General features: G+C 45.0%; 1 protein-coding gene across 1 annotated transcript in view; it reads right to left on the reverse strand.

Moving 5' to 3' along the window:
• LOC144827959 (uncharacterized) overlaps positions 1–27,508 on the reverse strand; it is a 1,280,260-nt gene that overhangs the window by 469,013 nt on the left and 783,739 nt on the right. Inside the window, exon 12 of the mRNA XM_078686117.1 lies at positions 4,111–4,146. Within this exon, the coding sequence (XP_078542243.1) occupies positions 4,111–4,146 (36 nt within the window). The remainder of the gene's footprint in view (positions 1–4,110; positions 4,147–27,508) is intronic.

The raw sequence follows: 27,508 nt of genomic DNA on the forward strand, positions 1-27,508 counted from the left end.
CAGCTGAATTCTAGTACGTTTCTTTAAAAATGAGAACCAAACTAGGCACTTTCCTCCAATGGCGACCCATGTACCGAGCTGCCCCCAGTGGATTCTCAAACCCACTGGCATTTTATATATTAATCTATTTGGCATCATCAGTGTAATGAGGGGAGTGCATATCATCGTCATCATCACCAATATCCAGTAGTGCACTCTGATCTGGCACAGGATCCGAATCGGAGCCAAAAAGATAATGATGTCTTTGCTAATAGCTGTGTCATGAATGCCGAAAGAAAGGACTTGACTTCAGAATGAATGGGTGGTACTTATATGTGGCTCTGCTTCAATCACTTTTGAATTTTTACAGTGCCAGCAATAGGCTCGACAACACCACCTAATGGTGAGCAGGAGCACTGCTATATATATATATATTTCTATATCCAGTTTTTGCGCTAGGGTGTTATTCTAAGGCAGGATGTCTGAAGCTGGAAGTATCCATCAGAATCACTTTTACATTAGCCTTCCTTCATTTTGACACTAATCTCAGTCCCAACCACAATAGACTACTTTCGTCCAGAGTTAACCAATAAAGAGTCCCACTGGGCACTCGGTTTAACTAGACACACACCTGCTCAGGGCCAGGAAACCTTCCCAGGTGATAATGCGCTGTACAAATCTACACACATGGTAGGCATTCAGAGCACACAAATCAAATGGAGATTGTCACAAATTACTGTGGTGACATACAGGAGTTCCTTTCCGGTATCCGACCAACTGCTTTCAGAGGAGAATATTGGTTCTGCTCCCCTACGAGAGGATCACATACTAAATTCAGAATTTCCCACCATGCATGTAGAATCACTGTTACCTACTATGGAGACGCTGCTGCAATGGTTCCACAAAGGCATTGATCATTGGCCGAGCAGCAATAACATTTAGGAATTAAGGCAAGAAAAACGCCTGCACCACCATTAAACGTCACAAATGTAAATTTATACAGAAGGTTTTAGTTCCCAGGAACGCAATCCTTATACGATCCTGAAGGGGAACAGGGAGACCCTAGTTCCCTTAACAAAATTCACAGGAGATGGTCTGCACCCTTCAATAATCTAGTACATATATTGCACCTTACAAGTAAAGATCTCATTAAATATACATAATTTCAGTAGTCAGTTTTCCCAAGAAACAGTAAACAGAGGCTTCCTCAATTCTATTCAATTCTTTATTCAATTTTCGTTGTTAAAATGCAGATAGCCAACTCGTTTCGTCCGTTACAGGTCTTCTTCAGGGCTGATTAAGTTTCATACACATCATGGTAGTAATTCCTTCCATGTCGAAAAACTGTTATTCAATAATTTTAAGCTTTTGTAGATGAGCTTCTTAAGAAAAAATGATAGATTCACCTTTAGTATTTTCCGGTAAAATGTAAAGCCGCAGTATTTTAATGCCCGAGTCACCGTGTGGTCATATGGTTAACCAGACGCTGCTTTGCCTTACACCATATCTATGAGTCCATGCAAAGTCACACAGGGTCACTTTGTGTTGCCTCATAAATATGATTGAGCGGCATGCACCACCGGAGAGACATAAAAAGTGATCCTCCTACGGTGCAAGCCCCTCCTGAATGAGGCCCCCAGTTCTAGTCAAATGGAGCAGCAATAGGGAAAATCACCAGAATTGAGAGAAGCCTCCCAGCACACAAGACATGCAAGAACATTATGTACTATGGCGGCATCGGGGTAAGTAGGGTTCAGAGCACCTTAACCTCGGTGGTTGAAGTTTGGGTCATTTCCAAGGTTTAAGACCAGAAATTAAGCAGGGAGACGACAGCCTTAAGTCGTTTGATACAACACTTTAAGTCGAAGCACAAAAAGTAGTATTTGAAGCTCCAGCTGGAACAAGCAAGAAAACTACCAGAAAGGAAGGAGAGCAAAAATCAACACAAAATGTTCCTGAATAACTACAGCAAGCAGAGCTCTAACTACACCCAACCCTCTGGCACAGTCCCTACATTTTCAGAACTGGTACAGAAATGGAATGCCACGGGTCAACAATAGCGCCAAAGAACGTGCCTTAGCCCTGCTGCCTGTAAAGCGTTTCAAAGAGGAGTCCACCTTATCTCCAAATAGGCAAGACCCATAAGAGAGCATGTCAATTACCATAGCCTGTATATTGCCAGAGAATCAATGGACCTCATCCAGGCATGTCTTTGAAGGCCCGAGGGTCCCGCCAATGCAATTAGCGGTCTCCATACCGGCACGGATAACATACTTGGCAGAGTCTGCACTCCTTTTAAACTTCAACCACTAACACTTTACGCCAAAGCATGAAAAGAAGTGTTGAAAGCTCCAGCGGGGACAAGCAAGAAAACCACCAAAAATGAAAGAGACCAGAAACAAGACAAAATGTTCCTGTATAAATGCTGCAGCAAGCAGAGCAGAGCAGAGCAGCTTACACCTTACAAGCTTCACTTTGTATTCATGAAGTGCAAAACTTGTGTGTGCTGCAGAGAGCAAAATCCCAGGACTGAGACTCCATTTCTGCTTTATTTTGTAAGCTCGTCCCTAAGTGGTGCGTTAGGCAAATGTACTGTGTAAGCCGGGAATTGGAAAATAAATTATTTGGAAAAGGTATGTTCCAGGATCTCATGCATGTACAGAGAGTTTCTACACTTTAATAATAACAGTGAGAATTTCCAACAGTGCAAACAGTGTACTTTAGAGTTGGAACTCTTTACAACAGAAGGGGAGATGGTTCAATAGTTTTCAATAACATGCACTGTAGAATATTGGACGTAATAGTTTCCTCCCAGTATTGCTCTACTCTGTACTATTCCCTAACAGTCTCAAGTAAGTCCTAACACGTTCACACAAACCCCTTTCTTAAGAATACACGTGGAAAATAAAATATAAATGATTTACACAATCAAGACTGTACATATTTTCAGGGCTTTAAGTGGGCCGGGTCTCACCGAGCATCGGCTGGTTTTTAAAGGGGGCCTCAAAACGGGTTTCTATCGGGCTCTGTTTTTTGGCCCTGGCACAGGCGGTCCGTTTTTTCCAGACTACAGTGACAGCAGGCACATCCATATGCGCAGCTCACACTGCTCACTTCTCAGTAGTGGAGATGTTATGGCATGAGGTCATGCCAGGCGAGCGTTGTGGAGAAGCGTGGCTCAGTGGTTAGAGGCGGCAGACCCGGAAGCTGATATCGGCCGTGGACCAGGGTTCGATTCCCCGCCTCGGCGGGTCTCGGGCTCAAAAATTCCACAGACTCGACAATTCTCGCTCCGGTGCCTACTCAACTCACGGGGTCACACTCTGCGACTCTGGGCAATAGCTTGCTTAATCTCCACTACGGCCCCTCGTGGCGGGATGCCTGGCTTTCACCTTGTGGATACCCTGCCGGGGTATCTCACAGGGGAATACCAGGACGGGTTCCCTAAGCAAGCGCTTAGATACCGGGTCGGTTATTTGCGCTATATAAATACATGTACATTTACATTTACGGGAAGGGAAATCCTTAAAAGAATCATTTTCTATCTATATTTCTCTCTATTTGTGACATGCAGGAGCAGCAAAATCGTCACCAGGGCTTTAAGTGGGCTGGTTGCTGGCGGTGCTAGCAGTTCCTAAATGCAGATGCTGATATGGGCCTTCTATCGGGCTTTCCATTTTTACCCTGTGTGGAAAACAATCTTAACTCTGCAACAGTACCACTGCTAAGCCTTTGATGTAACTTCAAAGAGACTTGTTTTAGTCTTTCACCATATCATTTCAGTGATGAAGCATTTTCAGTATTATATGCAAGGAAGCCATAGTTGCTGCTTATTTTTCTTATGCAACTAACAACCATTGACAAAGCCAATAATCCTGACTTGTTGTAGGTAAAATGTTACTTGTTGTATGATATATCTGGATGCAATGACAGAAACAGAAAAAGACAAGTTGGGAAGCCCACTATAGGCTAAGAACAGATTTTTAACTTAGGTGTTTTTAAGCAATGCCCTTAATTACATCGGCCACGCCCATTTGCGAGTCCACCCCCCCTGTTTTTTCATCCCACTTAAAGCCCTACATTTTACTGCAAGGTACCAGAACCATTATTGAAACAGGGCAGTGGACTTACCTGGTTCTGGACTATCACCAGTTGCCGGGGCAGGATCTGTGGAGAGTAAATAAAAAGTGTAAAAGTATTACTTCATATTACAAACAAAATACATCCTTCTGCAAACATTTTCTTAAATGCAACACAAATCTGTCTGCTAAGTCTAACGAAGACCCTTATTAAATCCTGAAAATCTGTGCCGCATAAAGGGGAGGAAGGAGGGTGGTGAGGAATCTGCAGGTAGAATAACCCTGAAGGTAAATTATTTAGCCTGCTGGAAACTTCTAATCGTAGATTTCTCTCTTTGCGAATCAAAGTCAGAGCAATGCCCCTTTCAATGAGCGTGGACTTTCAAGGGTCCTGCAGAAAAGAGAGGGCAAAAATAAATTCCCTCCCTAAAGATTTGTGAATCAATGCAGTTGAGTCTGATAATAGTGTGGGCAGATGCTTATGGCTGCTTGTCAGATGTGTTATTCTGGAAGGCCCTTAGGGCAGTAGTTACGGCTTATGCTCTAGTTAAACAAGCTATAAAGCCCTCAAGAGGATCCTTTTTGGCCAGGGTGCAGCATTGCTTGAAGCAGAGGATAATTCATCAGAAGAAGGTCTGATTCTGGAGTGCCTTTCATTTTTAGCAGCAGCAAACTTGACAAACACCTGATTGTCTTAACTAGAGTCTACAACAGGTCGATTGAGAGGGTGCAGAGACTTAATATCAATGTGTAAATATCGACTTGCGCCAATATCGATGTAAAAATATCGTGGGTGAGAAAAATCGCCAGAAAAATATCGTGGTCAAGAATATCGATTGGTAGGTAAGTAATATTGATGTTTAAAATATTGAGGTGTTTAATATCGTTTGCAAAAATATTGTTGTTTAAAATATCGAAGTGGTTAATATAATTTGTAAAAATATCGTTGTTAAAATTATCGAATTTGTATTAATACTATGTTTCTAGTATATATTTTATATGTATGTGATGTGCTTTTTGTATAAGAATTGTTTGTATTTTTATTATATGTGTAATTATTTCAGTAGTTATTTTTTTATTTGAATTGTGCGTTTTTAGTACCGTAGCAGGTTGTGAGTTTATAGGGGAATAGGGTGGGAAGTAATTTAATTATATTAAATGTATTGAATATTTTTGTATTTATTAAGATTTATTAAATTGAGATGTTATAGTGGGTTTTTTAATTGATTTTTTTAACTTTTATTTATTGAGTTTACCATCAATGGCATACAGTCAAAAAATCAGCATATGCAGTGAGTATACAGCCATAACTGAAACAGGTAAGGAGTATTATAAATCAGATGACACATGTAGCAGCAAGAGCAAATATCATCAAGCAGTGTGGACAAATATACAGTGCCAGGGATCAATAAAAAAAAATACAGTAGGACAATAAGAAAGGAAAAAGGGACAATGTATATAGTCGCCATAGCAAATGTCAACATATTCGGAAAGTCAGGGGGAGTGATTTTAGATCTCTAAAATAGACATGTTCTACAAGGTTATTTCAGGCAAAAAAGCTATAACATACTCTGGAATAAGCATACCCGAGGGTACTAAGAGCAGACCTTATGGTCCGTCTGCAGCAGGGACAGGGTGTTCCAGCAGATATGTCTGTAGTGGGCCCCAAATGTCTCGGGGACGTGAGGAACGTGGGAGTAGTTCAGCATAAGTGCAAAGTTGGTCCTGCCAGAGTATCATATCTCCCATCCAATCTTTAAATTTGGATGCTCGACCTCTGCCCCAACTGCAGGCCACTCGCTGTTTAGCTAATACCAGACAAAAGAACACATATTTTCGATGCTCGGCAGGAATGTGTTCAGTGTATCCAAGAAGGGTTATAAGTGGCGATCGGGAAATAGGTACAGAAGTCATAGAGTCCAGAGCTGTGAAGACTTGACGCCAATATATAAGTACCTCTTGACATTCCCAGGCAAGATGTAGGAAATCAGATTGTTCTGATTTACACCTATCACATCTGTTCATGTCTCGCAAACTAAAATTATGGAGTCTAACCGGTGTATAGTAGCTGCGGTGTTGGAATCTATAATGGATAATTCGGAGTCTGCTATTGGAGGAGACCTGTTCTGTCTGCTTGCAGCAGAATGACCATTGATCATCAGTGTGGTCCTGGCCCAGCTCTGCTGCCCATTTAGCACGAGCTGCGCATGGGGGATAGCCAGCATCTATATATAGAGTGTGGTAGAGTGTGGACACCAAAGTGCGAGGCAGTGGATGCACGCAGGGTTTGGGGCAGTGGGGCTAATGTCCCAGGCTCAGAGGGATATGTGGGGGTACAGGCCTGCATGCCGTGACGAAGGCGGGCATATCAAAAAGTTTCCATAGTTGATGGTGGGGGTCGGGCATAGTTCCTGCCGAGCATCAAAAATATGTGTCCTTTAGTCTCCCCAACAGTGAATACTTTGTGTAAGTGCAACTTTCTTAAATAAGCCTTGCTATAATAATGACATCTCTGGGTGATAAGTAAGTGGCAGAAGGGGGGAGTAAAGGCAGGACTCAGGTGTACGGTCTAAGATGCGTGACCAGACTCTTATCGTGTAGTCTATGGAGGTAGGGTAGCGTCCTCGGGGCTCGATGTTAGAAAGGAGGACGCCATTTAGTGGGATTAGATCTGCAAGCCAATGTTCAGTGGCTACATGGGGAGTATAGCGGGGGATGAAACCAATAATAGGCAAAGTGTGCTTGAGCGCATATATAATATAATTCAAAGTTAGGTATGTCAAAACCCCTGTGGGCATAAAGCCGCATTAGCGTGTCCCATTGAATGCCCGGCTGTTTACTACCCCATACCAATCTAGTCAATTCCGAACAGAGAGAGGCGAAAAAGTGTTGTCCGGGGTCGTAAGGAATATTTAGAAATAACTATAAGAATTTGGGGAGAATTACCATTTTTATTAGGGATATGCAACCAGCCATAGTTAAAGGAAGGGCAACCCACCTGTTGATGCAGTCTGTGACGTGGTCCATAGCGCACCCATAGTTGAGCCGCATTAACTCATCTCAATCTGCCGTAACGTGGATCCTAATATATTTAGCATCGTAAGTACACCACACAATAGGTAAATCTGGTTCAAAAGGAGTAGCAGAACTAGTCAACGGGAATATCTATGATTTGGACCAGTTAATGTGAATACCTGATTGGCCACTGAATTTAACAAACTCATGCAGTAACAGGTTAAGATTTTGGCGGTGATCCTTAATGTAAAGGATGACATCATCAGCATACAGAGAGATGAGAACGGGATGGAAGAAACAGTGAAGGCCTACGTGCTAATAGTGTTGCCTAATCTTGGCTTCCAGTGGTTCCATTACCAAGGCAAAAAGGAGGGGAGAGAGTGGACACCCCTTCACCGTGGGCGGGGTGTAGAGGAGTTGAACCCATGATAGACAGCCTGTGGGGAGTCCCATACATTGTAAGATGGTGAAAAGATAGTCCCATTCTACCGAATCAAAGGCCTTCGAGGCGTCCAGGAATACGGCCACAAGTGCTAGTTTTGGATCCACTGCCTGCTGAATGGAGAATAGCATCCTAAGGTTGTGATAAGTTGCTCTTCCAGGAATAAATCCAGCCCGGTCTGGGAGAATCAGTTTGTCCATCAGTAGGCTAAGACCATTCACTAGTAATTTAGCAAGTATTTTTGCATCTGCGTTTATTAGAGAGAGTGGCCTATAGGACACACAGCGGTCTGCTGGTTTGTCCGGTTTTAACAATGACGTAATTAGCTCCTCTCTCATCGAGGCAGGTAAGATTTGTGTCTCTTGGGCTACAAGAAAAACCTCCTTCAGTACTGGGAGGAGCTGATCAATGTATGTTTTATAAAAATCAATGGGAAGGCAATCGGAACCTGGCGCCTTTCCGGACATCATCTGCATAATGGCTTCCCGCAGCTCATCATCTTCAAATGCCGCTGCTAAGAATTCATGCTGGGATTCCTCCAGCCATCCAAGAGCTATATCTTCTAGATAGGGAGCAAAATCAGGGGGAGCAGTGCGTTGCGAACTATGTAAGTCTGTATAGTAAGCGGCAAATGTGTTTAATATATCAAGACTATCTCTGTGGCATATTTCCGCACCATCTATCACATCTAGGACATAGCTGGAAAAGTGAGGTTGCCTAATAGTAGTCGCCAATGCTCGGCCGGGTCTCTCGCCCTCACCTTTGTGCCGAGCAGTAAAATACTTGCCCCTAAACCTCACCTCCCGGTCTGCAGTATCAGTATAGTCTGTGAGCTTTTCATGGAGCGTAGCCCACCGGGTGCCTGACTTAGCAGTCCACATGTCTGATTCAAGCTGTTTGATCTCGAACTCTAGGCGACGCAAGTTTCTCCTGATATCCCGGAGCACTCCAAAGCTTTTGGACATGTATATGCCCCTGACAGGGACTTTGAAAGCCTCCCACAGCGTGCGCAGCTGGTCAACTGTGCCCTTGTTTCAGGTAAAAAAAACTTAATTTCTTCCCCCAGCTCAGCTTGAAAGAAGGTGATCAACAGCGTTTCCGGCACTAGTCTCCAACAGCGTGGGAGTAGTATTGGAATTAGGGGGGATTATTTCTAAGTACACCGGTGCATGGTCCTAGTGTGTGCGAGCAAAGTGTTTAACAGATTGAATCCAAGGGGCAACACCACGTTAACAGACCCAGTAATCTAGTCGAGACCAAGTTGTGTGTCCTGCTGCCTAGTAGGTGCCTTCCCTTTCAGCGGGGTGTACATAACGCCACCCATCCACCAAACTGTGTTCTGTAAGTATCCCAAATAGGGCCTCACGAATGTTGGTATAGTGATGAGGAAGGGGGTTGGAACGGTCCATTGTCGTGCATAGGGCCATGTTAACCCCCCCCCCCTCACAATAACATGCGTGGAGCCTATTTTTAGTATGTGTCCCCAGAGGAGAGTGGTGAAGTAGACAGGATCATCCAAGTTAGGACCATAACTACAAGCGAGGTTGATGAATTGCGTACCCATAGTGCCCCAGAGTATGCCGCTGCGGCCAGCAGTGTCACTGTATGTGCCACCCAATATGAATGGAGTATTTCTTTTAACCAAGATGAGCTTGCCGCGTGAGTAAGTCGAGTAGGAGGAAAATGCACATGTAGAGGCCCCACCTACTGCCATAGCAGGAAGGGCACAGAGGGTCCATATGAGTTTCTTGGAGCATGGCAATTTGTATGTGGTGTCTATCTAGATATGCTAGTATTTGTCTCCGCTTTCAAGGGTCTCGGAGACCCCTGCCGTTCCATGTGAGCATTTTGATGCAAGGGTGGTCAGTCTGTGCTGTCAAGGAGGTAGGAGGAGATTATATGGCGAGCATGTGTCAGTCTAAATGTAATGTGTCCATTTACATAAGATTTGGCATGTTGAGCTACAGCTGTCAAATATGTAACAGAACAATATAAAACATTCTGATCCCATCCCACCCCCACCAAAAAGAAACCCATATTGAGCTAGCATCCGAGCAAGCTTCTAACTGCCATCCCTCCCCCACCCACAATGGCACCACAATCATGCCGGCATAATGCTGCCCACCCAATAATTCCCAACGTCTCAGCCTACAGTCTGTAGCCAGGTAAGGCCAGCAAAGCAAAGGCAAAGCACAACAAGAAACAATCCAAAGATAAAGAAGGCAAGGAGGATATCCCATGGGGGCGGGAGGGCACCAGAGGGGCAGTAATCCCTTCCGATGTCCCACCTCTAACTGCAGTGCAGTCCCGGGTATTAACCTATTATGGGGAGTAGAGTAATGTGGAGGGGGAGGGGTGTTCGGCGATGTATTAGTTAAATCTACCAACAATATGCTAATGCAAGTGTATGTAGTTATATCACAGTCAAAAGATCAAAGCCACTTAGGCGGTTATCTGTCCATGACTTTTCTGAAGGTGTGCAAGACCATCGAGGGGAAGGTTGACAAGGGTTCATTAAAGAGAGGCAAATGATGCGTAGTATGCCAGCACCTCACTGTAGGATTGCACAGTCTAACAAGGGCGAGTGTACGTTGCGGCAGATGAACTCTGCCTGTATCTCCCCGCTTCTACTCAGCCCCTGAATGGTGAAAGAGACCTGGAGGTGCGGTTGCGATGTGGTGAATGCCTCGAGACAGTTCTTAAAAAGTCCTCCACGTGTTGCGGATTTATGCAGAAGATATGTTTGCCATCATGTGCAATCCAAAGTTTCGCAGGACACAGGAGGGCGTATTCTATTTGAGCCTAGCGAAGTTTCTGCTTTACAGTGAGACATTTTCAGTGCGCTTCCTGAACTGCATGGGTAAAATCAGGATAAATGGTGAAAGTGTTCCCTTCATATTGCAGCCGTTTCAATTCGCGGGGCTTCTGAAGTGTAACATCATGGTCCCGATAATTAAGAAGTCGGGCAATGATGGGTCTCGGGGTTTCGCCCGGGGGAGGTCTTGGTCCTAGGGAGCGATGCGCACGCTCGACCACTAGATGGGGCGAGAAAGAATCTGCACCAAAGGAACCCTTCAGGAGACTCTCAACGTAATCCTCCATGCGCCCCGTGTTCGTACTCTCCGGAATGCCTATTATGCAGATGTTGGTGCGTCGGCTCCTGGCTTCAATATCTTTGTTCTTAGCTGCTATGATTTTCAATAACTTGTCCATTTGCGCCACCTGGGTCTGCATCTGAGAAGTGGTATCCTCATTCTCGGAAATGCGCTGTTCGGCCTCCATCAATTGCCCAACGTGCTTTCTACTTTCTGCACCAGAAAGTCCAGGCAGTTATTCATTGTGTCCATCTTCCCCGACAGATCTGATAGACTATGTTGGACAGCCAGAAGCAACGTCTTAACGTCATCTTCAGAGGATTAGGAGCGTACTTGCGTTTGATCCATATTAGTGGGTTCGGTGTGCACAGATGTTGATCATGTTGCTGCCTTCTTGGCATCAAAGGTCAGTCTAGGCTGGCAGGTTTTCCCATTGCACCTCTTCATTTGTCTAGGCAGGATAGTAGCATGCTTAGGTGTTTTTTCACCTAATTCCCCAGTTGTGTGTATTGAGGCGTTGTAGGCACAGGCAGCAGTACAACAAGCCAGTGGGATAGGGGTAACACTGGGAGCTCTAGGTTCATAGGGCAGTTCAGCGTGCAATTCCCTGCTCAGACAGCACAGTATAGAGAGCTTGGATTGGATTGTTACTCCTTAAGAGACGGGGAAATTGTTTCAAACACTAGTGTTCTGCAAGGAGTTTTGGGCAAGTACTCGGAAGCCGGCCTCAAGGGAGGGCAGGCAGCGTGGGGCGATCTTGGTGAGGTGGAAGGTGCCTGCCCTTCAGCGTCTGAAGACAGCCAGGTAATAGTATGGATCCAATTTATACAGCAGCACCACCGGCTCCCCGCCGCGGAAAGGCCAATAGGCAGGGTTTTTACAGGAGGAGTACAAACAAGGAAGGCCGCCGGTGCAGCGCCCCGGAAGCGGGCAGAGGCTGCGCAAGCTAAGCACAGCGGGCATATGCAGGGCAGAAAAAGATTGACCTGTTAGGTTGTCTCTCGGGCTGTTGTGGTGTTCGGCAAGCACCAACTGCAGGCGGGGAAACACAGCGTATATATCTCAATGGCCTTGAAGGGGAGGAGAGTACTCCCCATGCCTCCACTCACGCGTCCACCGCAGCAAAGAAAATGGCACACTCCGCACCGAGGGAGAAGGGCCACAACCGTAGTAAGCCTCGCCATCTTCTCGCAGGACATAGAGAAAGGCGTCTGAAAGTGAATGCGCCCACAGCGCGGCAGTTTGTATACCAAAGTAGAGGCAGTTGACGTGCGATAGGGTATCTCTGGCATGAGTTCGCTGGATATTGGGCCCAAGTCCACGTGGTATCCCCTGGGCTCTAGTTAATGCAGTAGCTGATCAGGTCTCCAAGTATGGCGCCCGCATTTGCGCCCGCAGTATGGAGAGTCCTGTTGGTGCGCACTGGAGTGTGAGAGAGCATCAATTTTTTACCAAGTGTGACCGGAAGGTCGAATAAGCAGGTAGGCAGTGTTGGTTATAAATTATAGCTGGTAGACATAAGGAGAAATTACGGATTTTATTGCCGACCTTCCTGAGCCTCATAGGTGTCCGGCCATCTTGGATGTTTGATGATTTAATAATTAGTTGTTAATTAATTTAAAATAATTAATTATTAATTAATGATGGTAATTGTGTAATTAGTTTTAGGTGTTTGCTGTGGTATGTATAGTTGTAAGTTGAGGGAAGCATGAGAAGTAATTTATTTGTAATTGCTGATTTAATAATTAGTTGTTAATTAATTATGTTTATTATGAAAATAGGTTTAGGTGTGTGTTGTGGTGTTTATAGGTGTAAATGGTGGGAAGCGTAGGAAGTCATTTATTTTTAATTGATAAATGAATAATTAGTTAATTGATTTAAATTAATTAATTTGAAATTGAAAATGGTAATTGTGTAATTAGTTTTAGTTGTGTGTTGTGGATATTATCATAATAAAGCATCGGTATTCAATGAAAGTTTATTATTTTTTAATTAATCATATTTTTTAATTTATTATTAATGATAATAATTTTGGTAACACATTTAAATAAAACGTTTTAAGTGTTTTTTTTATTGGTGTGATGTTCTAGGGTAAGAAACAAATAAATAAATGTATGTTTTACATAATTCTGTTATTATTTGCTCCTTTTAAATAATTATTGTTTTTAAATGTATTTATTGATTTTTTATATAGAATTTTAACAGAATTGTGTTATATGTAATTTATATTATAATGTGTGTTTATTTTATATGTTTAATATACTTAAAATTTATGTTTATATTTTTCAATTGTTTAAATGTTGTTAGTAATTTTTGTTTTTCTGCAGTCCAGCACTTTCCCTACTGTTGCACTCACTGGAGAGGGAAGAGTCATTTTTACCCCTCCGCTATCCAGCACTTTCCCTACTGTTGCACTCACTGGAGAGGGAATAGTAATGATTACCCCTCCGCTATCCAGCACTTTCCCTACTGTTTCTTTTACTGAAGTGGGAATAGTAATTTGTACCCCTCCGCGATCCAGCACTTTCCCTTCTGTTGCACTCACTGGAGTGGGACAAAAAAATTGTTACCCCTATCCAGCACTTTCCATACTTTTGCACTCATTGGAGGGGGAATAGTATTTTTTTCCTCGCTGCTATCAAACACTTTCCCAACTGTTTCTTTTACTGGAGTGGGAATAGTCATTTTTACCCCTCCTCTATCCAACACCTTCCCTACTGTTGCACTTATTGGAGTGGGAATAGTCATTTTTTTCCTCTCCGCTATTCAACCTTTTCCCTACTGATGCAATTATTGTATGTTTTCATTTTTTAAAATAATTTAATGTTTTAAAATATTATGGATTTTTTTAATAAATATTGATATATATATATGTATATATTGAACACCAGTCCAACTTTATACTTCCAAAAGAAGGCGCTGACTCCGTGGATACTTCAAAGTAAGAATAGTTTTATTCACCAATTATCTGCTATATATGTATATATATATATATGTATTTTATTTTTGTATAATTTGAAAGTTTACAAAATAAATAAATATAATATTTAAATATATATATGTATAACATAGTATGTTTCTGTGTTTATATTATTTTAACTTAAGTTTATTTGTAATACTTAGTTAAAATGAGTATTAATTTTAATTTAGTTTGTTAAAAATAATATTATTTAATACATTTCATTATATATATATTTTAAGTAAATATTTCTTGCATCTATATTTTTTACTTCGATATTTTTGAATCAATGTTTTTGTACTTACCTGTTCAAGTATAGGGAGTCGATATTTTTGCATTCCATATTTTTTCTTCGATATTTAGTACACCGATGTTTGTTACATCGATATTCAGTGGACTGATTGAGAGCTACTAGTGTCTTGCAGCCTGCATTAAAACTACCTGTCAGCTGGTTTGAGAACATGCCACTCCAGTTTTGCTAAGTGAGCACTTTAAAAGATTGTACGAATCAATTGTGAGGCTAGGGAAGATCACAGTAAATGTCTTCCTCTTCTGAAAATTTTCTTTTTTTCTCTATAGTTCTCAACTTCTTTCTTTTTCTCCTTTCTCTACTCCCTTCCCTTCCTTTCCATTTTCTTATTTTTCTTATTTATTTCTATCTTTGTGCTCTCTTACCTTTCTTTCCATCTTGATTTATTCTCGGTTTTCCTGCTTTCTCTTCCTTTTTCCCTCTTTGTTCCTATAGCTTTAATTCTCTACTCCTTCCCCTTTTCAGTTCTTTAATTTTGCTTTGCCTTTCTCTTTTTCTTTTATTTCTTCCTTTATTTTTATATTGATGTTTTACTTTCATTACATTGGCTTTGTTTTCCTACTTTCTTCCTCTGATACACTTCCATATCTTTCTTGCGTCTCTTTTTCAACTTTCTTTCATATTGCTTGTTTCTTTGCTTCTTCCTTACATGTCATTATTTTTTTCTCTCCTTTTCTTTCTTCTTTACTATCTTCTTTTTCTTTCATTCTTATGCCTTTTCTTCTGTTTCTCTGCCTTCCTTTTTTTCAGATTTTCTGCTGCTTTGTCTTTCTTTTTCCTTTTTTTGCTTTTCTTCCTTTCTTGGTTCTGCTTCTTTCTTTTTTTACTTCCTTCCTATTTCTTCCTTTTATGTTTTGAAGTTTTTTTCTTGTTTAATCTCACTTCTTTCTTCTTTTCATTTTTGCTCTTTCACCTCCCCAGGACTCTTTGCACCCTCCCAGGAGGAATAAAGGGGGACCTACCTCTAGGGCCTCCCTCTGTGTCACAAGAACTATTCCCTGGTGAATGGAGTTCACCAGTCAGGGGTCTTCAGACTCCTCCTGGTCAGGTTCACAAATGGGGTTACTGGGGTGAGACACCCCTGACTCTTCTTCTGGAGCCAAATCAGCCATACCCACATTGACCTGTTCTTCTGACCTGTCAGGAGTCTGGAAGCTATCCTGCAGGAGCTACTCTAAGAGCGGTTTGTGTTAGGGTTGTTACCTGTCTTCTGTTTTATGGATGCAGCCAGGGTCCTAAGCTCCTGGAACTTAAGACCGTCTGTATTTAGAGGGTGGGGCCTGACTGGACTCATCAACCAAAGGCATGGTATTAGGAGTAGTGTGGTGTTGCACCTACCTACCATAGTGAAAACTAAATTCCCAAAGATTGGAGAAAGGGTTGTGCTAGACTCTCAACTGCCAATCCAAAAAGTTAAGTAAAAGTCCCTAGATTAGAAAATATTAAATGTGTTTACCTAGTGATTGTTTTGCATGCAACTTTCACCTAGATTAAGTGATAAAACAATGCAGGTTTTAATCCCAATCGCTGCCCCCAATGTAGGAGGCTTGGTCAATATCTAGTGCACAATTATGTAAGGGGTGCACATTGCACTGATCCAGACAAACCTTAAGGGGATTTTAGTGATCTTTGAGTGCTCTCTAAGTGGCTGCTGTGGAGAGCAGCCTTCAGGCTTATGTTTAAGGAATGTAAAGAAGGTTGTTTTACCAATTTAAATTTGTAGGCTAGATGAAAGGAAACCACACAGTGTTTATACAAATTGGTCTTATTTATTACACACACTATCACTAACAAACAGGTTACTTCGGTAACGCTTCACCTGGTAGAGACTCTAGCTGCAGATTCCTTACATTTGAGTTTCCAAAGCGTCAGGATGGATCCGGAAATTTTTACTGAGCAATACCCCTTGTGCATGGCGTTGGGTGGCTCCATTTGGCTCCATATGCCGCTGTCACAGTTGGTTGCACAAAGAACAATTGATGGACAGAATTCGGAACAATGTCATACATACACCCCAGTACAGAGATCTGGTCCTAAATCCATCATTTTCTTGCTCACCGTGCCATTCCAGTCTGGACTCAGCCATGGGCAAATCAGTCTTGACCCTGTGCCCCATGGGAGCAGTCCAGCCCGAACTGCCAGGCCAGGTTCTCCCTGGACTGGAAACAACCATCCTAGGACCGGTTTTGGGCTTTCAGCACTCATCAGCCAGGATAGCTTGACTCCAGTGCCATGGAGAGCACAGGACCCACGTTTGGGCATACACTTCCCACTCGGGGTGACAAATGCAAAAAAAACAATTGATGGACAAAATGCAGAACAATGTCATACATTTACCCCAGTACATAGATCTGGGCCTAAAACCATTGTTTGTTTGCTCACCATGCCATTCCAGTTTGGACCCAGCCGTATGCAAATCAGTCTTGACCCTGTGCCCCATGGAAATAATCCAGCCCGAACTGCCAGGCCAGGTCCTCCCTGGACTGGAAACAACCATCCTAGGACTGGTTTCGGGTTTTCAGCACTCATCAGCCAGGATAGCTTGACTCCAGTGCCATGGAGAGCACAGGACCCACGTTTGGGCATACACTTCCCACTTGGGGTGACAAATGCAAAAAAAAAATTGATGGACAAAATGCAGAACAATGTCATACATTTACCCCAGTACAGAGATCTGGGCCTAAAACCATTGTTTGTTTGCTCACCATGCCATTCCAGTTTGGACCCAGCCATATGCAAATCAGTCTTGACCCTGTGCCCCATGGAAACAATCCAGCCCGAACTGCCAGGCCAGGTCCTCCCTGTACTGGAAACAAGCATCCTATGACCAGTTTCGGGCTTTCAGCCCTCATCTGCCAGGATATCTTGACTCCAGTGCCATGGAGAGCACGAGACCCACATCTGGGCTTACCCGTGCCCACTCGGGGTGACAAATACAAAAAGAACAATTGATGGACAGAATGCAGAACAATGCCATACATTCGCCCCAGTCGAGAGATCTGGGCATAAATCCATTGATTTTTTGCTCAGCATGTCATTCCAGTTTGGACCCAGCCATATGCAAATCAGTCTTGACCCTGTGCCCCATGGGAACAGTACAACCCTCACTGCCAGGCCAGGTCCTCTCTATGCTGGAAACAAGCATCCTAGGACTGGTTTCAGGCTTTCAGCCCTCATCAGCCAGCTCAGCTTGACTCCAAAGGCATGGAGAGCACGGGACCTACGTCTGGGCATACCCGTCCCACTCAGGGTGACAAATGCAAAAAGAACAATTGATGAACAGAATGCGGAACAATGTCATGCATTCACACCAGTAAAGAGATCTGGGCCAAAATCCATAGTTTTTTGCTCACCATGCCTTTACAGTTATGAAATAGCTTGATGCCAGGGGCATGGAGAGCACGGGACCCATGCCTGGGCATACCCGTCCCACTCGGGGTGACAAATGCAAAAAGAACAATTGATGGACAGAATGCAGAACAATGTCATACATTCACCCAAGTACAGAGATCTGGGCCTAAATCCATGTTATTTTTGCTCACCATGCCATTCCATTCTTATTTGGCATTGGTAGCATCTGTTATGACATCATGGTGCCTATATAGGCACCACCTAGGCGCGCAGACGTCAGTGCTTTTCATTTTTTCTATGCCAGAAGTGCAGAGCCATGGAGTAACTCATGTACTCGTGTGCAAAACTTGGGCCCTGAAAAGAGGAGTAACGCTAGCCCTACAATATTAGCCCGCAAAGCGGGAAGTCATGGGTGGGGCTGTAAGGAAGCTACAGCTAGATAGAGTATTCCATGCGCTGCCCAGGCTCAATGTAAAAAGGAGAAATGTAACCACAGAAACAGTCAACATTTTAAATTTTCAGTGTTGGCACACATCATCCATTTGGGCAAGGTGTCAGCACCCCCACAGCTCCGGTATCCATTCTGGGCAACTTGACTAAACAAGGAACAGGCCCTGGGCTGTGTTAGCCACTCTGTGTCAGCTAGTATAGCTTGGGAAAATCCCCAGAAGAGTTTCACTCTGCAGCAGGTGATATCGTTGTCGCTAGCCGGCTGAATGTTACGTCTTTTCCGGGGCTCCTGCGTCACATTGTCATCTTCTTCTGCGGGACTGGCACCACCAACCCCCGAGGCCACGCCCATTACGGTCGGCCACGCCCCCACCCACGCCTATTAAATGCGCTGAGTGCTAGCGCGACTTCTAAAGATACACCCCTCCTGAGGCACAGCCGGGAGATAGATTGCTACCATACTAATTTTAAAAACTTGTGTAAATACTTTGTTTGTTACCATTGATTTTGCTCTTCAGCACCCTTATTAGCAAAGCGACTGCAAACAAAACTTCCCGCGTAGCGGACCTATCGCTACAGCGGCACTTCTCCTGTTGCTGACGACATCATCGGGGAACCCCGAGGCCACGCCCATTACGGTCGGCCACGCCCCCACCCACGCCTATTAAATGCGCTGAGTGCTAGCGCGACTTCTAAAGATACACCCCTCCTGAGGCACAGCCGGGAGATAGATCGCTACCATACTAATTTTTAAAACTTGTGTAAATACTTTGTTTGTTATCATTGATTTTGCTCTTCAGCACCCTTATTACCAAAGCGACTGCAAACAAAACTTCCCGCGTAGCGGACCTATTGCTATAGCGGCTCTTCTCCTGTTGCTGACGACATCATCGGGGAACCCCGAGGCCACGCCCATTACGGTCGGCCACGCCCCCACCCACGCCTATTAAATGCGCTGAGTGCTAGCGCGACTTCTAAAGATACACCCCTCCTGAGGCACAGCCTGGAGATAGATCGCTACCATACTAATTTTTAAAACTTGTGTAAATACTTTGTTTGTTACCATTGATTTTGCTCTTCAGCACCCTTATTAGCAAAGCGACTGCAAACAAAACTTCCCGCGTAGCGGACCTATCGCTACAGCGGCTCTTCTCCTGTTGCTGACGACATCATCGGGGAACCCCGAGGCCACGCCCATTACGGTCGGCCACGCCCCCACCCACACCTATTAAATGCGCTGAGTGCTAGCGCGACTTCTAAAGATACACCCCTCCTGAGGCACAGCCGGGAGATAGATCGCTACCATACTAATTTTTAAAACTTGTGTAAATACTTTGTTTGTTATCATTGATTTTGCTCTTCAGCACCCTTATTACCAAAGCGACTGCAAACAAAACTTCCCGCGTAGCGGACCTATTGCTATAGCGGCTCTTCTCCTGTTGCTGACGACATCATCGGGGAACCCCGAGGCCACGCCCATTACGGTCGGCCACGCCCCCACCCACGCCTATTAAATGCGCTGAGTGCTAGCGCGACTTCTAAAGATACACCCCTCCTGAGGCACAGCCGGGAGATAGATCGCTACCATACTAATTTTTAAAACTTGTGTAAATACTTTGGGCCAGATGTAGGTAGGCATTTACCGGTCGGTAACGGCCGAATTCGGCCGTTACCGACCGGTAAATGGAATTTGAGATGTAGGGGGCATATTTTACAGAATCGGTAAATTTACCGATCGGTAAATTTACCGATTCTGTAAAATACCGAATCGGTATTTTTACCGATTCGGTAAATTTGATATGTAGGTGGGACTCCTCTGAATCCCACAAGCCTTACCGAATCGATATTTTACCTTCAAATTCAATTTGATGGTAAAATACCGATTCCGGTGTGCATGCACATGTGTGCATGCACACCTGTGCCATATGACAGGCAGACCTGCCCTTAGGGCAGGTATGCCTGCCACATGGCACCCGAACATGTTTTGGGGGTGCTAGAGGGTGTCAAAGTGACACCCCCTGCACCCTTGTGAAATTCGGTATTTACCGATTCGGTAAATACCGAATCGGTAATGCCCATTCATTCCTATGGGCTTCAAAGCCCATAGGAATGAATGGGCATTACCGGTCGGTATTTACCGAATCGGTAAATACCGACTTTTACAGATTCGGTAAATCCACATCTGGATTTACCTACATCTCCCTCCTTATATTTTACCGATTCATAAATACCGAATCGGTAAAATTCGGTATTTATGAGTCGGTAAAATATATTTACCTACATCTGGCCCATAGTTTGTTACCATTGATTTTGCTCTTCAGCACCCTTATTAGCAAAGCGACTGCAAACAAAACTTCCCGCGTAGCGGACCTATCGCTACAGCGGCTCTTCTCCTGTTGCTGACGACATCATCGGGGAACGCCGAGGCCACGGCCATTACGGTCGGCCACGCCCCCACCCACGCCTATTAAATGCGCTGAGTGCTAGCGCGACTTCTAAAGATACACCCCTCCTGTGGCACAGCCGGGAGATAGATCGCTACCATACTAATTTTTAAAACTTGTGTAAATACTTTGTTTGTTACCATTGATTTTGCTCTTCAGCACCCTTATTAGCAAAGCGACTGCAAACAAAACTTCCCGCGTAGCGGACCTATCGCTACAGCGGCTCTTCTCCTGTTGCTGACGACATCATCGGGGAACGCCGAGGCCACGCCCATTACGGTCGGCCACGCCCCCACCCACGCCTATTAAATGCGCTGAGTGCTAGCGCGACTTCTAAAGATACACCCCTCCTGAGGCACAGCCTGGAGATAGATCGCTACCATACTAATTTTTAAAACTTGTGTAAATACTTTGTTTGTTATCATTGATTTTGCTCTTCAGCACCCTTATTACCAAAGCGACTGCAAACAAAACTTCCCGCGTAGCGGACCTATTGCTATAGCGGCTCTTCTCCTGTTGCTGACGACATCATCGGGGAACCCCGAGGCCACGCCCATTACAGTCGGCCACGCCCCCACCCACGCCTATTAAATGCGCTGAGTGCTAGCGCGACTTCTAAAGATACACCCCTCCTGAGGCACAGCCGGGAGATAGATCGCTACCATACTAATTTTTAAAACTTGTGTAAATACTTTGTTTGTTATCATTGATTTTGCTCTTCAGCACCCTTATTACCAAAGCGACTGCAAACAAAACTTCCCGCGTAGCGGACCTATTGCTATAGCGGCTCTTCTCCTGTTGCTGACGACATCATCGGGGAACCCCGAGGCCACGCCCATTACGGTCGGCCACGCCCCCACCCACGCCTATTAAATGCGCTGAGTGCTAGCGCGACTTCTAAAGATACACCCCTCCTGAGGCACAGCCTGGAGATAGATCGCTACCATACTAATTTTTAAAACTTGTGTAAATACTTTGTTTGTTACCATTGATTTTGCTCTTCAGCACCCTTATTAGCAAAGCGACTGCAAACAAAACTTCCCGCGTAGCGGACCTATCGCTACAGCGGCTCTTCTCCTGTTGCTGACGACATCATCGGGGAACCCCGAGGCCACGCCCATTACGGTCGGCCACGCCCCCACCCACGCCTATTAAATGCGCTGAGTGCTAGCGCGACTTCTAAAGATACACCCCTCCTGAGGCACAGCCGGGAGATAGATCGCTACCATACTAATTTTTAAAACTTGTGTAAATACTTTGTTTGTTATCATTGATTTTGCTCTTCAGCACCCTTATTACCAAAGCGACTGCAAACAAAACTTCCCGCGTAGCGGACCTATTGCTATAGCGGCTCTTCTCCTGTTGCTGACGACATCATCGGGGAACACCGAGGCCACGCCCATTACGGTCGGCCACGCCCCCACCCACGCCTATTAAATGCGCTGAGTGCTAGCGCGACTTCTAAAGATACACCCCTCCTGAGGCACAGCCGGGAGATAGATCGCTACCATACTAATTTTTAAAACTTGTGTAAATACTTTGGGCCAGATGTAGGTAGGCATTTACCGGTCGGTAACGGCCGAATTCGGCCGTTACCGACCGGTAAATGGAATTTGAGATGTAGGGGGCATATTTTACAGAATCGGTAAATTTACCGATCGGTAAATTTACCGATTCTGTAAAATACCGAATCGGTATTTTTACCGATTCGGTAAATTTGATATGTAGGTGGGACTCCTCTGAATCCCACAAGCCTTACCGAATCGATATTTTACCTTCAAATTCAATTTGATGGTAAAATACCGATTCCGGTGTGCATGCACATGTGTGCATGCACACCTGTGCCATATGACAGGCAGACCTGCCCTTAGGGCAGGTATGCCTGCCACATGGCACCCGAACATGTTTTGGGGGTGCTAGAGGGTGTCAAAGTGACACCCCCTGCACCCTTGTGAAATTCGGTATTTACCGATTCGGTAAATACCGAATCGGTAATGCCCATTCATTCCTATGGGCTTCAAAGCCCATAGGAATGAATGGGCATTACCGGTCGGTATTTACCGAATCGGTAAATACCGACTTTTACAGATTCGGTAAATCCACATCTGGATTTACCTACATCTCCCTCCTTATATTTTACCGATTCATAAATACCGAATCGGTAAAATTCGGTATTTATGAGTCGGTAAAATATATTTACCTACATCTGGCCCATAGTTTGTTACCATTGATTTTGCTCTTCAGCACCCTTATTAGCAAAGCGACTGCAAACAAAACTTCCCGCGTAGCGGACCTATCGCTACAGCGGCTCTTCTCCTGTTGCTGACGACATCATCGGGGAACGCCGAGGCCACGGCCATTACGGTCGGCCACGCCCCCACCCACGCCTATTAAATGCGCTGAGTGCTAGCGCGACTTCTAAAGATACACCCCTCCTGTGGCACAGCCGGGAGATAGATCGCTACCATACTAATTTTTAAAACTTGTGTAAATACTTTGTTTGTTACCATTGATTTTGCTCTTCAGCACCCTTATTAGCAAAGCGACTGCAAACAAAACTTCCCGCGTAGCGGACCTATCGCTACAGCGGCTCTTCTCCTGTTGCTGACGACATCATCGGGGAAGGCCGAGGCCACGCCCATTACGGTCGGCCACGCCCCCACCCACGCCTATTAAATGCGCTGAGTGCTAGCGCGACTTCTAAAGATACACCCCTCCTGAGGCACAGCCTGGAGATAGATCGCTACCATACTAATTTTTAAAACTTGTGTAAATACTTTGTTTGTTATCATTGATTTTGCTCTTCAGCACCCTTATTACCAAAGCGACTGCAAACAAAACTTCCCGCGTAGCGGACCTATTGCTATAGCGGCTCTTCTCCTGTTGCTGACGACATCATCGGGGAACCCCGAGGCCACGCCCATTACGGTCGGCCACGCCCCCACCCACGCCTATTAAATGCGCTGAGTGCTAGCGCGACTTCTAAAGATACACCCCTCCTGAGGCACAGCCTGGAGATAGATCGCTACCATACTAATTTTTAAAACTTGTGTAAATACTTTGTTTGTTACCATTGATTTTGCTCTTCAGCACCCTTATTAGCAAAGCGACTGCAAACAAAACTTCCCGCGTAGCGGACCTATCGCTACAGCGGCTCTTCTCCTGTTGCTGACGACATCATCGGGGAACCCCGAGGCCACGCCCATTACGGTCGGCCACGCCCCCACCCACGCCTATTAAATGCGCTGAGTGCTAGCGCGACTTCTAAAGATACACCCCTCCTGAGGCACAGCCGGGAGATAGATCGCTACCATACTAATTTTTAAAACTTGTGTAAATACTTTGTTTGTTATCATTGATTTTGCTCTTCAGCACCCTTATTACCAAAGCGACTGCAAACAAAACTTCCCGCGTAGCGGACCTATTGCTATAGCGGCTCTTCTCCTGTTGCTGACGACATCATCGGGGAACCCCGAGGCCACGCCCATTACGGTCGGCCACGCCCCCACCCACGCCTATTAAATGCGCTGAGTGCTAGCGCGACTTCTAAAGATACACCCCTCCTGAGGCACAGCCGGGAGATAGATCGCTACCATACTAATTTTTAAAACTTGTGTAAATACTTTGGGCCAGATGTAGGTAGGCATTTACCGGTCGGTAACGGCCGAATGCGGCCGTTACCGACCGGTAAATGGAATTTGAGATGTAGGGGGCATATTTTACAGAATCGGTAAATTTACCGATCGGTAAATTTACCGATTCTGTAAAATACCGAATCGGTATTTTTACCGATTCGGTAAATTTGATATGTAGGTGGGACTCCTCTGAATCCCACAAGCCTTACTGAATCGATATTTTACCTTCAAATTCAATTTGATGGTAAAATACCGATTCCGGTGTGCATGCACATGTGTGCATGCACACCTGTGCCATATGACAGGCAGACCTGCCCTTAGGGCAGGTATGCCTGCCACATGGCACCCGAACATGTTTTGGGGGTGCTAGAGGGTGTCAAAGTGACACCCCCTGCACCCTTGTGAAATTCGGTATTTACCGATTCGGTAAATACCGAATCGGTAATGCCCATTCATTCCTATGGGCTTCAAAGCCCATAGGAATGAATGGGCATTACCGGTCGGTATTTACCGAATCGGTAAATACCGACTTTTACAGATTCGGTAAATCCACATCTGGATTTACCTACATCTCCCTCCTTATATTTTACCAATTCATAAATACCGAATCGGTAAAATTCGGTATTTATGAGTCGGTAAAATATATTTACCTACATCTGGCCCATAGTTTGTTACCATTGATTTTGCTCTTCAGCACCCTTATTAGCAAAGCGACTGCAAACAAAACTTCCCGCGTAGCGGACCTATCGCTACAGCGGCTCTTCTCCTGTTGCTGACGACATCATCGGGGAACGCCGAGGCCACGGCCATTACGGTCGGCCACGCCCCCACCCACGCCTATTAAATGCGCTGAGTGCTAGCGCGACTTCTAAAGATACACCCCTCCTGTGGCACAGCCGGGAGATAGATCGCTACCATACTAATTTTTAAAACTTGTGTAAATACTTTGTTTGTTACCATTGATTTTGCTCTTCAGCACCCTTATTAGCAAAGCGACTGCAAACAAAACTTCCCGCGTAGCGGACCTATCGCTACAGCGGCTCTTCTCCTGTTGCTGACGACATCATCGGGGAACCCCGAGGCCACGCCCATTACGGTCGGCCACGCCCCCCACCCACGCCTCGCTTCTCACATAAAGTATGTGCAAATACAGGACGCGCAGCGGACGAGCACAGCGGGCGCGCCTAAGGCAAGCCCGTCTGCGCCCGTCCGCGCCACATCCGTGCCGAGGGCCGGAAATTCTGCCCGTTTATCCAATCTGCAATACTCTAAACAAGACTTATGTAAATTGGATCAACACCGCTGTGACCACCCCACCAAAACTGATTTTTACAACACTGATACTATCTTTAGGTGTTATTCTTGCGGCTTCCTTCCACCAATCATCCCATTGCCTACTACTCTTAACCCTTCGGATAACAGTTCCCACTTAAGGCCACACAGCAACACATCCCTTAAATGCATCTTACTTAATGTTAGGTCTATGCCTAAACATAAATACGAGATAGAAGCTCTCCTTATCGATCACAGCGCTGATCTCATGTTTCTTACGGAAACCTGGGCATCTCAGGCTTCTGGCCCTGACTGGAACACCGCCACGCCCGCAGGCTACTCTGTTGAATGCCTGAATCGAACAGGATCGGTAGGTGGAGGAATTGCGATAATATATAGATCACACCTTAAAATTATCGTTTGCCCTCTACTAGACTTAGAGGCCGAAGCTATGACCTTTAAAATCAAAGAAAGTAATCATCTGATCTTTGAAGGAATGCTAGTGTATCGCCCCCCTGGCCCCAGAGATCTTTTTACTAAAGCTCTACATACCTTCCTAGAAACCACGTTTGATACAGTCACCTATACAATCTTAGGTGACTTTAACTACCACCTAGAGCTAAATAATGACTCTGACACAGCCACTCTTCTTGATATTCTCCTCAGCTTTGATATGAAACAGCTGATTGACAAACCCACCCATTCAGCAGGGCATACCCTCGATGGGATTTTTTCCAACAGCCACTCTATTAACATCGGATCCATTAATCCTGTACCTTGGACGGATCATAACGCCATCTTTTTTAACCTACAAATTAAAAATCCGCCAACACAACGTCGAAGCTACCAACCTCCTGAAAAATCCTGTCCCTGGATAAAACTTGACCCCAACCTTCTCGCGGAGACACTGGATAGAAATCCCCCTGACTTCGTAGGTGGCAACAGCGATGACTGGGCCTCCAACTTCACCAGTTGGATCACCGAGGCTACCAATCTGCTGGCCCCAGTCGAACTAAAAAAAAACACTAAACGGCTCGTCACCGCTCAATGGTATACGGCTGAGGTAAAAGCAATTAAGATAAAGTGCAGACGGGCAGAGAGATCTTGGCGCACTGACTATAGCCACGAGAAAAAATTGGAATATCTTAAAACCCTACATGAGTATAAACTCACTATAGTTCAAGCTAAATCCGCCTATTTTACAGAGAAAATACAAAATTCCGCCAATTCCTCTAGAGAACTGTTCAAAACTGTATCCCACCTAACTAAAACCCCTCGCGACACGGTATTTAGCCCTGACCAGTGTTTCGTAGATGGTATGGCCACCTTCTTCCAGAGGAAAGTACAGATAGTGTATGACGATCTCAGGACCATGATATCTGTCACATCCTCCAATGTAGCTGAATGTACTGACAATCCTTACCCCCCTTTCTCGAACTTCTCTGCACTTGATAATCAGCAAGTCTTAGATCTACTTACCCAGATAAAATCTGGCTCCCCACTCGACCCATGTCCCCCGTACGTGCTACACCAGATCCCTGAGACCATCGTAAACTCCCTAACCCCTCTGCTCAATAAAATCATCTCTCATGGAGAGTTTCTAAAAAACTGGAAAATGGCCTGCATCAGACCCATCCTTAAAAAAGAATCCCTTGACCCCTCGGAGCCCAAACACTATCGTCCCATCTCCTGTCTGCCCTTACCTGCAAAAATTCCGGAAAAAGCTATGAACTAGGAATTGATGCAACACGCAGAGGAAGCGAAGCTATTCGATCCTTCACAACATGGCTTTAGATCCCTTCACTCCACAGAATCAGCCCTTATCATGGCTACCGAAAAAATTCGTAAAACCATGGACGAAGGTGGCCGATCGGCCCTGATCTTAGACCTCACAGCGGCCTTCGACACCGTAAACCACTCGGTCCTATTAAAAAGACTGGCGTCCCTAGGTTTCACTGGCCCTGCCCTGGCCCTCATCACCTCCTTCCTAACCTCCCGCACCAACCAACTAATCTGGAACGGACTACAATCCACTGAATTCTCTCTTCCGGGTGGAGTCCCACAAGGCTCGGCCATGTCACCGACGCTATTCAATCTTTACGTCACCCCCTTTGCAGCCCTGATCAGATCCTATGGTCTCCAACTGGTGTCTTACGCCGACGACACACAAATCATTGTGTCTATTTCACACTCCTACGGCGGAACGTTTCAGGCAATGCCTCACTCAGGTAAAAAATTGGATGAGCGACAATTTTTTACGCTTGAACACAGATAAAACTGAAATCATTGAGTTCGGTCACAAACCTTCCATTTGGAATGACTTATGGTGGCCCACTGCTGCAGGAACTTGCCCTCTCCCTGTTGACAAAGTCAAAAATCTTGGCTTCTTCTTAGACAAAGATCTCTCCTGCAAAGCCCAGGTGAATCAGGTGACATCCACCTGCTTCTACAACATCAAACTGCTCAGGAAAGTTCTA

The sequence above is a fragment of the Lissotriton helveticus genome, chromosome 4_1 (genome assembly GCF_964261635.1).
Source record: "Lissotriton helveticus chromosome 4_1, aLisHel1.1, whole genome shotgun sequence".
Lineage (NCBI taxonomy): Eukaryota > Metazoa > Chordata > Amphibia > Caudata > Salamandridae > Lissotriton > Lissotriton helveticus.